Genomic DNA, 11,986 nt, shown 5'->3' with positions numbered 1-11,986 from the left:
GGGATGGGAATTTTGTGAGCTCTCTATTACGCTTTATGGGTCTGCTTTCCTGTTATTTTTCTATAGTGCTTTGACACTCCATCTTTCGAACATAATTTAAAAACAGTCAATTAGTTTCTTCTGGATTACTTCGTCATTTGCAAAGCTGTTTTGCCTTTCAGGGTCTTCTATGGGAGCTGGATGGGTTTTAGGATTTTTTTTCCATATTGCTCTAAAGAGTGTCTTTGGAATTTTGGTAAGAATTCCACAGGATACTTTGAAGACGACAGAATATTAATGCTTCCAATAAATGAATGTGGAACCAGTTTTCCTTTTACTTGTTCATGAATTTCCTTCATTAGCATTACAGTTTTCTCTGTGTAGTCTTGTAACTTTTGAATTGCTTTTAGTCCTAACGATGTAATTTTGTCACTGAGGTAAGTGGGGTTTTCTTGGTTCATTTTCCATGTTGTTTGTGGATACAAATGTCACAGATTTACTTATTTTTTTCATGTTTTTGTGATAAACAACCTTATCCAATGGCTCATAAGTTTGTTTTTCTCCAGATGTTTCTCTGCATACATTATTATAGGCCATCTTCAAACAGAGTTGAATTTGCTCCTCCAATTTTTACTTATATGTTTTACTTATTAGGTGAGATTTTTGATTCAGTCATGTATACCACAACTGACTTATTTATTCATTTCCTTTACAAGGTATTCTTTGTGCCTCTAGAGGTAGAATGGAGGCTTAGTATAGGCTAAACCTTCATGTGACTTTAATTCGTTTGTCATAATTAGGCAGGTATTTCTGTCTAAACTCAGAAATCTGAAAAGAGCCTCATAATGGACTATGATATATTTTTATGAACAAATAGAAAGAAAAAATACATTTCTTGTATGGAGAGACCCATGGCATAGAACGCTCTGAAAGTCACTCTCTTTCATTCTCCACTTTCTATGTATTTCATTTATCAGAAGAATTGGACACTGAACTTCTCAGGATCTTTTCTTTAAAGTATTTTTAGAGAAACTATTTCAGTGATATGTATGCTCTGGGCCAAAATTGAGCAAGATAGGTTAAAAAGAAGAGAAAGCCAAATTATCAGAAGATACCAGAAGCATCATATATGGTGCTACAATGTGAGTTTCTATGTGAACTACTGGACTCTCCCAAGCCTTCCCCATCAGCACCCACCCCCTGAGGTAGAAGCATAACTCTGAGCAGTGGAAGAAAAAATGTCTCACTCTGTCCTTCAGGAGCTCCCAATAGAATACAAAGCTACTTTGAAGTCTTTGAAGTCTTTCCTGGTCTTAAAAAATTATAAATGTATTTTGTTTTCCTTGCAATTTCCATTTAAATTTTTAGCATAGTCTTACTATTCATACAATATTATAAAGTAGATGTAGTCTATAAAATTATGTGCAATTTAATCATTACATGTTAATTATGCAGCAAAATCAAATCTTGCCTTTTTCTTATGAAAATGGCAGTTTTAATGTGCATAATTATTTCCCAGTAAAAAATATTTACATCATAAGAAAAAGTAATACAACTCCCCTGGAAAAAAGCACAAAGGGAGAATGTCCCTCTATAAGAATTGTGCTTAAAGAATATTAAAGGGAGTGGTTTAGGTAGAAGAAAATTTATATAACTTGGAAACACACAAAGTTGGAGGGGCAAGGAACAACAGAATATTTTAGAATGTTTCTATTCATGTGAATAAATCTGAATGCATACCATGTACATACATTTTATTACTATAATTATCATCATCAAATCAGTAGATTATGAAATGTACATAAAACCACCATGCTTGAAACTATACTAAAATCTGCAAATACAATTTAGTTAAAGGTTCTGCCCCATAAGTAGTGAAAATGGCATTTCATATTGGAATACAATAGGCACAAATACATTTTGTTCACAAAGAAACCACTGCAAGAATAACAAAGAATTGGATAGCTCTCAAGCCAAGAGTAGAAAAAAATGGAACAAAGTATTTTATTAACTTACAAAAGTTAACAAATCTGAGAAATGAGAAAAAACCCACAAATGTAAATGTAAATGTAAAAGAAACAGTAGGATGAATATCAAATAGGACAGTAATATAATCAGATTAAATAATTCAATGGAAACAAGGAAGTTTTAAATCTGGAAAAATATAAAATATTTAATGATTTAGTGGTTAAAACAATCGAAATTATCATGGAATAAAATGTTTGAAAGTCAAAATATGGGATAACTATACATAGCCAATCTCAAATCAAAAGAAAAAAACCAAAGAAAAACAACAACAACAACAACAACAACAACAACAAAAACAAAAGCAATGTAGCTATATTAATGTCAGACAGTATAGAATTTCAGGTAGTAAAAAGTTGATAGACTTAAAGAAGACAATATTATAACCATATAGAGAATACTACTTTAGAACAACCCATCAACTTTTGTTTCATATAACATAAAAATCCTTATAAACGAAATGTACTGAGCAAAATGTTTGCTGCAATAGGATAAAATAAACTATATATCTTACAACAGGGAAACTGAGCTAAGGGGAGTAAAAAAATGAACAAAAATGTAGAACAATAAAATTAATAAACTTAACAAAAGATAAGAGTAAAGAAAATCCAGAGCTAGAAGAAAATTGAATGAAGAGAAACCTCTTTAGGAGAACATGAGCTGTTATAAAATTGGCCCCAAGCTGAGAAAAATGCAAATTGCAGGCATGACTGACAAGATAACTGTGAATGTTTTTTAATTCGAGAGATTTGACTTATGAATAGCAAAGACAAAGATCACAGTGGAGATTCTAAAAGTTGGGAGAGGAAGCGATATTGGAGATATGGTGCATTAAAATTGTCTGGGTAAATAGAAATGTTTACATAGAAATATAAATAATTCTATGTATGTAGTGTGCCTTCTGTGGAAGGCACCTAACTTGATGGATTCAACCATGTTGGAATTGAAAATCTTCTGGAAAAATACTGTTATTTAGTCAATGTGCTCACGTCTTTCTTGTCATTATTTGCCAAGTAACAGAATGCCACGTCTGTGATCAGATGCATGAGGTGTTAGGATTGTCTATAATTGACTCATAGTATAAAGGTTACATGTGTAGGCTATGTGCTATGTGGTCTTATGTAAAGTATTGGTGCGTCATGAATGTTTTATATATGCAGATTGTCCTTAAATTAGTTCCCAAAGGATACTGCTGTGTGACTGCATTCAGAGACTAAGAAAAATGTAATAGAAATTAATTAATTAATTGAAATTTAAATTTGTATTGACAGGATTCTCTTTTCAGGAAATAGTTTTGGGTCGATTGGTTAGACATGTATGAAAAGTTACCTCTACATGAAATCACACAAGAACCATTAAAAGGGAGTATTAAATATTATTGTGAAAGGTTAATAAAAGATTTAGCAAAGTATAGCAACCGTATGAATAATCACGAACTAGTTCCCCAAAATATAAGGATTGCTAACAACAAAAAAATGTGGTGAATAAAAACATATTGAGAATTTTTTGGTGAATCTGTTTAAAAAGCTAAAATACACACATTTCATAATTCCAAAATGTCCACAGAGCTCTCTGTCATAAATGAAAGACAACCAGCACACCTTGATCAATGATTCTCAATTTGTAGGTCACAACCGTTTGCCATAGAAACCACCCTTTCACAGGGGAGGCATATCAGATACCCTACATGTCAGATGTTTACATTATGATTCATAACTGTAGCAAAATTACAGTTCTTAAGTAGCTACAAAAATAATTATAGAGTTGTGGTCAGCACAACATGAAGAACTGTATCAAAGAATCACAGCAATAGGAAGGCAGAGAACCACCACTCCAGATACCGCTGTGGTTTTGCTTAAATGGACCATCCCTTCAACCTTCCGCAGGAAAACTGTTTTCTTCCACAGAGAACCAGTCAGTGCAGACTCACTCTTGGTCAATGTGCTGAAAATAACTGTTGAGTGATCAATACTATGGGATCAATCCTAATATCATTACCTACAGAGCTCTGGGAACATGGCAAAAGAGACTGGAAAAGAAACGTAAGACACAGAAAATGCGGAGGAGAGCTATGGTGTGACATAACCATTGCACTAACAAATACAAAGTGGCAGTGGCTGCTTGCACAAGATCTGCACACATAATCCAGGCTATGGATGTGGGAGGAGCTCAGAAGAACCCACCCCACCATCAGGTTCTATGGGCAGTTAATGGTTGACAGAATGAAGGCGTAGCCACTGTGGGAAAAATGCCCATGCCCTCGTAAACAAACTCCCACTAAAGCTGGATCAAGAAACCCTAATCTAGGAAAAGGCACATGGAAGTAGAAGAAGGTATTGAGAAAAGGGATTCAGGGGGGAGGGGGAGGGCCAAGGTGAGTGTGATGGCGATGAAAACGGCCATTAAATTGTCAAAGAATTTAAAATCAGAGGTGGATTTAAGTTGGCAATTTTTAATACTTATATTAATGGACTTAAAGAATAGTAAGCTAAGTAACTATAATACTCTCATTTTTTATACAAAGTAAATATACAGGAAAAAAAAAACCTTAAAAAACCAATGGGCTGTTTTCAATGAACCCTTAAGCAGGAAAGCTTTATATGAGAAAATATCCACAGCTATTCATTCCTGTGTCATATGTGGCTGTCCACACTATGAGAATTCTCTTTAGATCTATACCTCAATTTTAATTGGATTATTTGGCTTGTGGATTACTATTTTTTTTTGAGTTATTTATGTATTTTGGAAATTAGCCCTCTGTCAGATGTGGAGTTATTTGCAAGCTGTCACAGAGTCCAGATGAAAATGATAAAGATCTCCGGGTATTGTTCATTTTTCTCAGATAAGTTTAGCATAACGTTTGAAATTATAAAGATACGTTAAAATTCCTCATGTGAGAAAACTTGATGATAAGCCCGCAAGACTGCAGCTGACAGACTACAGGCTGGGCAGCTGTAGCAACTTCTCAGTAGAAGCCACAGCAGCAGTATCTTCTACAGCACAGTGGGCAGCAGCAGCCATAACCATAGCCACCATAGCCACCATAGCCACAGCCACAGCCACAGCCATAGCCACAGCCACAGCCATAGCCACAGCCATAGCCACAGCCACAGCCACAGCCACAGCCATAGCCACAGCCACAGCCATAGCCACAGCCTAGGCCTCCACAGCCATAGCCCAGGCCTCCATAGTAGCTGCCATAGTAACACATGGTGTCAGGACTAGAGGAGTTAGCAAAAGACCAGTAGTAGGATCCTTGCGTCTGGTTGTCATCAGCTGACAAAGACCTCTTATATACCTGGGAGTTTGGTGGAGAAAACCACAGGCATTAAAATGTCACATGTCTCCACTGTGCCTCAGAAAACATCAGGGTTTCATAGTTTACTGACCAAACAACGCTGCATAACTGGAGATAATTGTGCTTATCATCTCAGGATGTCATGGTCAAATCACAAGTCTTTAACATGAAATTCTGATACTGCATTTAAGACTGTCCCATTCTGTCTCTATTGTACCTAATACTTATAAAATTCTTTTGTGTCACAGTACAAATCATTGAAATAGCTCTCCTTATTTTTTACATTTGTTTTGTAGTACTCCATAGATAAAGGGTCTTTGTGTTATCTTTTCTTTGTTTGCTTTGTTACTGTAGAATAATTCTACCAGGAGGAATAACCAAGCCTTTCTATTGAACAATGATATGGTTATTTGTTAAGTTATTGGTAACTTGATGAGAGTTAATATCTACATGAACATACTTATTTTTAATCTGAATGTATCGTGTTCATACATATTCTTTAAATTTTCTGTATTTTTTTCTGTGATTTTGTCGTTTAGTTTTTATTACTATGGCTCTGTGGTATAATTTGAGATCAAGTTCTGGGGTAGGGCCAGCCTCTTCCTTTCTGCTTTGTATGATTTTGGGTATTAATGTCATTTTTTCCTTCATATGACTTTTAGTACTGTGTTGTCTAATTATGTTAGGAATATAATTGGAATTTTGATAGAGATTGCATGAAATCTATGTACTGCTTCAGCAAACAGCTATCTCAATGTTATTAATTATGCCAATCTATCAACAGGACATTATTGTCATTCCCTATCCTACTTTCTTATGATAATTATACCCCTGCCCCCAAATAGGTACTACTGGTAATTATGTTATGAAAAGTAAGCCATACTGAGAAAGTCAAATGCAGAGCTTATGAGGTACTTAGTGGGTGATGCCATATACCATCATTACATCTGAAGATCTGAGTTTGGTCAGAGAGTCTCATATAGTGAAAGGAGAAAATCCAGTTTCACATCATTTCTTCTTACTTCCAAGTGAATTATATAGCATATGCATATCTCCTATCCCAGCACTAGCAGAAATAATACAAGACTAAATGTAGTAAAAAATTAAAAACCACAGGATCACAGGTCCAAGAGGAGAACCAAATACTAATTATCCTGTGAAATTGGCATACCATTTAAATGAATACTTCTGCCTTATGCCAACACACACACACACACACACACACACACACACACACACACACACACTATTATATATTCCTAAATTGAACATGCATATCATACTACCTGCCACAGGCTCACAGATCTTTGTATAAGGGGGACAGGAGGATTGTAAAAATCAGAGGTGGTGCATGGTAAATAGACATTTCAACCCATAGTGATTATGACAATATGCATAAGACCTGAGCAAGCTCCCAAAAGAAAAAAAAATCCTAGCATGGATGGAGGAGAGAGGTCAGCCACCACTAGCTGAGAAGCATTTAGCATTTGATAGCTGCTGGAAGATCAGCTTTTTTCTTAAGATATATTCTTTATTTATGTTTCAAATGTTATCTCCTTTCTTGGTTTCCCCTCTGCAAACCCCCTATCCCTTCTTCCTCCCCCTCCACCCCCCGCTCACCAAACAACCCACTCTGCTTCCTGGCCCTGGCATTCCCCTCTACTGGGGCATAGAGCCTTCACAGGATCAAGGGCCTCTCCTCCCATTGATGACCAACTAGGCCATTGTCTGATACATATGCAGTTGGAGCCATGAGTCCCACCATGTATACTCTTTGGTTGGTGGTTTAGTCCCTGGGAGCTTTGGGGGTACTGGTTAGTTCATATTGCTGTTTCTCCTATGGGGCTGCAAACCCCTTTAGCTCCTTGGGTCTTTTCTTTAGCTCCTTCATTGGGGACCCTGTGCTCAGTCCAATGCTGTGAGTATCCACCTCTGTATTTGTCAGGCACTGGTGGAGCCTCTCCAGAGACAGCTATAACAGGCTTCTGTCAGCAAGCACTTGTTGACATCCATAAAAGTGTCTGGATTTGGTGATTGTATATGGAATGGATCTCCAATTGGGGCAGCCTCTGTATGGTATTCCTTCAGTCTCTGCTCCACACTTTGTCTCTATAACTCCTTCCATGGGTATTTTGTTCCCCCTTCTAAGAAGGACTGAAGTATCCACACTTTGGTCTCAGCTATTAAAAACAATGAATTCATGAAATTTTTAGGCAAATGGATGGAACTAGTAAATATCATCCTGAGTGAGGTAACCCAATCACAAAAGAACACACATGATATGCACACACTGATATGTGGATATTAGCCCAGAAACTCAGAATACTCAAGATACAATTCACAAACCACATGAAAGTCAAGAAGAAAGATCAGCTTTGGTTTATGATATGGCTTCTGGTAGTCTGGCTACACACCAGAGCAGACCCCAATCCCAAGACAAGCCAGGCAAAGCAAACTGGATTCCATGAGCAGAGATTACAATAAAAATAGAAAGCTCAAAGTTGGGTGGAAAGATGTTGCACACAAATAAATAAAACAAGTATATCAGACAGAAGACTAATACATATTTTGGGGGATAAATTAAACAGTTAAAATGATATAAATGAATGGCAACCTGAGCTGATTTTGAGAACAGGTGTTTTTCAAAAAGCAAGATGGACAAATGAACAGAATAATGTTTTCTGTCACTAATATCTCAAAGATGCAAATAAAAACGATATTTTAGATCACAGGCTAGATAAGTGATATTAGAAATAAGAAAGATGAATGTTACTAAGCATGTAGAAAAAGTTTACCCTTCTCCATTGTTAATGGGAATATAGCTTGATGCAGCCATGACAGAAGAGAGCATGTGAAATGTTTGCAAACATATATGGAAGAAATAGGTGCTGTAGAAATCATAGTGCTTTTTTATACAATTAATAGAATATTACTGGATATTAAAGAAATAGGCACACTTCCATGCTTATTGTCACGTTGCTTATAGTAGTTGTTTTATAAACAATCAACTATCCATCTGTGGATGAATGCTGAAACCTCCACAGCTTACGTACCTTCCTCTTTTCTCCTTCATTTCTCTCATTTTCTCTTCCATCTGCAAATTCCTCTCCTTCACTTCCCTTCCACTTTCCCACAACCATCTCCACATATGTGACTAAGCAGTTACAAAAGCAGAGAAGAGACAGAAATTGTTCTGTAGTGTTTAATCATTTAGCTATTTAATAACACACTTTTTTTTTTTACAAAGATTGAGAGTCAAACGTGAAATCATTTTACAGAGTACGATGAAGATAACATACAACACAATCATGGTCCAAATTCAGATGAGGAGTTAGATGACTATGTTGTACTTCAATTACATTTTAGATATTTTGTTCTAAAGTTAGAATTTTTGAAGACATATTTGAGTTCCTGGTGTGAAAGCCTTGGAAGCCCTTCTGGTTAGAAAGGCTGGGTATCTGCATAATGTCCTCAATAGAAGCCATAAGACCAGTATCTTCCACAGCACAGTGGGTGGCAGCAGCCATAACCATAGCCACCATAGCCACAGCCATAGCCACAGCCATAGCCACAGCCATAGCCATAGCCCAGGCCTCCATAGTATCCCCCATAGTAACACATATTTTTTAAGGAGTGGACTATTCAGAGGAAGATAAGCAGTATATTTCTGGAGTCTGGATGTAGCCCTCTGACAAGGGCCTTTTATATACCTAGATATTTGGTGGCTAAACCCACAGAAAGCACAGATATTATGACATCACACATGTCTCTATTATGCTTCAAAAAATATCAGGGTGCCACAGTTTACTGGCCAAACAGTGCTGCATAGCTGAGATAACTGTGCTCATCTGTTAGGATCCCAGGGTCAGACCATGAGGCTTTAATGTGAAAACCTCGATTGGGTTTCCAGACAATGCCTCATTCTTTAGTTTATTTGATACTCATGAATCTCCACTGTGCTATAACATAAAACATTGACATCTCTCTCTCCTCTTTATGTCCGTTTGTTTTGTAGTACTCCATACTGAAAGTCTCTTTTTGTTCTCATTGCTTTGCTTTGTATTGTAAAATAAGGATGTATGTCCTAAGCATTTCTGTTGAGGAGTGATCTCATTGTTGGTTATGTTATTGGTAACTTGATGGCACTTAAAATATACATAGCCATATTTTGGATTTCTTCTAAGCTTATTTATTCAGACATAATTTTCATATATTTTAACTATGGTATTGTAATTCTACTGATAAGTGAGCATAGTACATCTATCCATGTTCTGATTTCTTCTTCAGTGTCTTACATGTATTCTAGTTTTGGTAGCATTATTATTTAGTTTTTACTACTAAGATTCGGTGGAATAATTTGAGATCATATCCTGTCGTAGATCTAGCATCTTTCTTTCTGCTTAGTTTTCTTTTTTTTTTTAATAAATTTATTTTTATTGGGTATTTTCCTCATTTACATTTCCAATGCTATCCCAAAAGTCCCCCATACCCTCCCCCCCACTCCCCTACCCACTCCCACTTCTTGGCCCTGACGTTCCCCTGTACTGAGGCATATAAAGTTTGCATGACCAATGGGCCTCTTTCCACTGATGGCTGGCTAGGCTATCTTCTGATATATATGCAGCTAGAGACATGAGCTCCAGGGGGTACTGGTTAGTTCATATTGTTGTTCCACCTATAGGGTTGCATATCCCTTTAGCTCCTTGGTTACTTTCTCTAGCTCCTCCATTGGGGGCCCTGTGATCCATCCAATAGCTGACTGTGAGCATCCACTTCTGTGTTTGCTAGGCCCCGGCATAGTCTCACAAGAGACAGCTATATCAGGGTCCTTTCAGCAAAATCTTGCTAGTGTATGCAATAGTATCTGCTTTTGGTGGCTGATTATGGGATTGATCCCCGGATATGGTAGTCTCTAGATGGTCCATCCTTTTGTCTCAGCTCCAAACTTTGTCTCTGTAACTCCTTCCATGGGTGTTTTGTTCCCAATTCTAAGAAGGTCTGCTTAGTTTTCTATTCATTATTCCAGTCATCTTCTGCCTTCATACATTCATTAGGTTTGTGCTGTCAAGTTCTGTTTGGAATACAATTGAAATTTTTATGGAGATTGCATGACATCTGTACATTGCTTTAGCAAACATATTTTTCCTTTTAATAATTCTACCAATCCAGGAACAGGATATGTCATTCCATACCCTATATTCTTCTTCTAATTATTTTCTTTACAGAAAATGGATGATACTCATAATCATATTAAGCAAAATGGAGCAAACTGAAGAAGGTGAACCACTGGTAACTAGAGTATCTTTAGCATTTTATTCCTTTTTAAAGATGAGGTTTTTTTTGTTGGTTTTTTTTTTTTTTTTTTTTTTACTAAAAAATGTCACCTTTGGTAGAGTTACCACATACTAGTTCATGGTTCAATTAGTAGGAAAGCTGGGCAACAAACTGGACTGGGGTGGTTTAGACAACAAAAAGACAAACAATCTCAAAGTTGGTTGGGAAGAGAGATGGTGTCTTAGAGTTTACTTACTATGCTGAAAAAGCATAACTAAAAGGAAATTGAGGAGGAAAGCTTTCATTTTGTTTACTATATTACTGTTCATCATGGAAGGATGTCAGGAAAGGAATTCAAACAGGATAGAAACCTGGAGGCAGGAATTGATGCACAGACCATGGTGTGGTGCTCAACCTGTATCATCATGGATTACTCAACCTGATTTCTTGTAGCAGCCAGGACCACAAATCTTGAGTTAGCCCTACTTGGAATGGGCTTGTCCCTCCCTCATCAACACCTGATTAATAGAATGCACTACAGCTTGCCTACTTTCCCATTTTATGGAATCATTTTCTTAACTGTGCTGACATGGATCACTCCTATGGAATGGTTTTAGTTTGTGTCAAGTTTATACAAACTCTTCATTATAATTGATCCCCTGTCAACTTGACACACAAAGAAACCTCTGTAAAGTCACAAACTGTCCTTTCTCATTCACTCCCAGGATTTCATAATTTAAACACAAATAACTTTAAAAGTCTCAAAATTTTTGCAGATTCAAACACTTTAAAAGTTCAGTCCCTCTAAAATAAACAATCCTTTTAAAAATCCAGAACCTCTTTGAAAAGTTCAAAATCTGTCAAGTGTGGGCTTTTTAAAATTTCAGATTACATTGAATACATTCTTATTTAAAGAGGGAAGAACTAGGGCACAGTCATGATAAGATTAAAGCAAAACTAATCTACTAATAGTAAATAACACACAATGTCTGGAATCTCCATTCAAACTTCCCAACTGCTCTAAGTGCCTGGATCACTTCTATCACTCAAGCCCTGCAGCACACACTGTTTGTCTTCTCAGCTTAGGCAGTGTTCAGTAAACTGTTGTCACTGATCTTGTCATCCCATAGCCATAGAATCTCCCATCCTCAATTAACTATTGGATATCAGTATTGGAGTGTTGAAGTGACAGACCTAACGATGGGTCTTGTTCACAGAATGTGGACTTTGGATTAGCAAAGCAGGTGAATGCTTTAAGAGTAGCTTAATAGTCTGTCTTACTAGAAACATGGAAGATAATGTTGCTAAGAACAATGTAATTTTTGACCACTTAGCTCAAGAGATTTCAGAGAAGAATATTAGTAAATAGCCTAGAGAACATTTTTGTGATATTTTGGCAAAAATGTGGCT

At 36.6% G+C, this 11,986-nt stretch overlaps 2 protein-coding genes across 2 annotated transcripts; both read right to left on the bottom strand.

Annotated features, from left to right (window-relative positions):
* Positions 1–4,969: 4,969 nt before the first annotated feature.
* Gm33084 (predicted gene, 33084) lies at positions 4,970–5,215 on the bottom strand. The gene has a single exon (XM_030249378.1). The coding sequence runs from the start codon at positions 5,213–5,215 to the stop codon at positions 4,970–4,972; it is 246 nt and encodes an 81-aa protein (XP_030105238.1).
* Positions 5,216–8,733: 3,518 nt separating this feature from the next.
* On the bottom strand, positions 8,734–8,964 carry Gm52246 (predicted gene, 52246). The gene has a single exon (XM_030249380.1). The coding sequence runs from the start codon at positions 8,921–8,923 to the stop codon at positions 8,774–8,776; it is 150 nt and encodes a 49-aa protein (XP_030105240.1). The 5' UTR covers positions 8,924–8,964; the 3' UTR covers positions 8,734–8,773.
* Between the last annotated feature and the right edge of the window lie 3,022 nt (positions 8,965–11,986).

This window comes from Mus musculus, chromosome 16 (genome assembly GCF_000001635.26).
Source record: "Mus musculus strain C57BL/6J chromosome 16, GRCm38.p6 C57BL/6J".
In the NCBI taxonomy this organism is placed as follows: domain Eukaryota; kingdom Metazoa; phylum Chordata; class Mammalia; order Rodentia; family Muridae; genus Mus; species Mus musculus.
This window is presented reverse-complemented; position numbering and strand designations above follow the sequence as displayed.

Coding starts and splice junctions, on each gene's coding strand:
- Gm33084 (XM_030249378.1), bottom strand. CDS start 5,215: ATGTGTTACTATGGCAGCTACTATGGAGGCCTGGGCTATGGCTGTGGA.
- Gm52246 (XM_030249380.1), bottom strand. CDS start 8,923: ATGTGTTACTATGGGGGATACTATGGAGGCCTGGGCTATGGCTATGGC.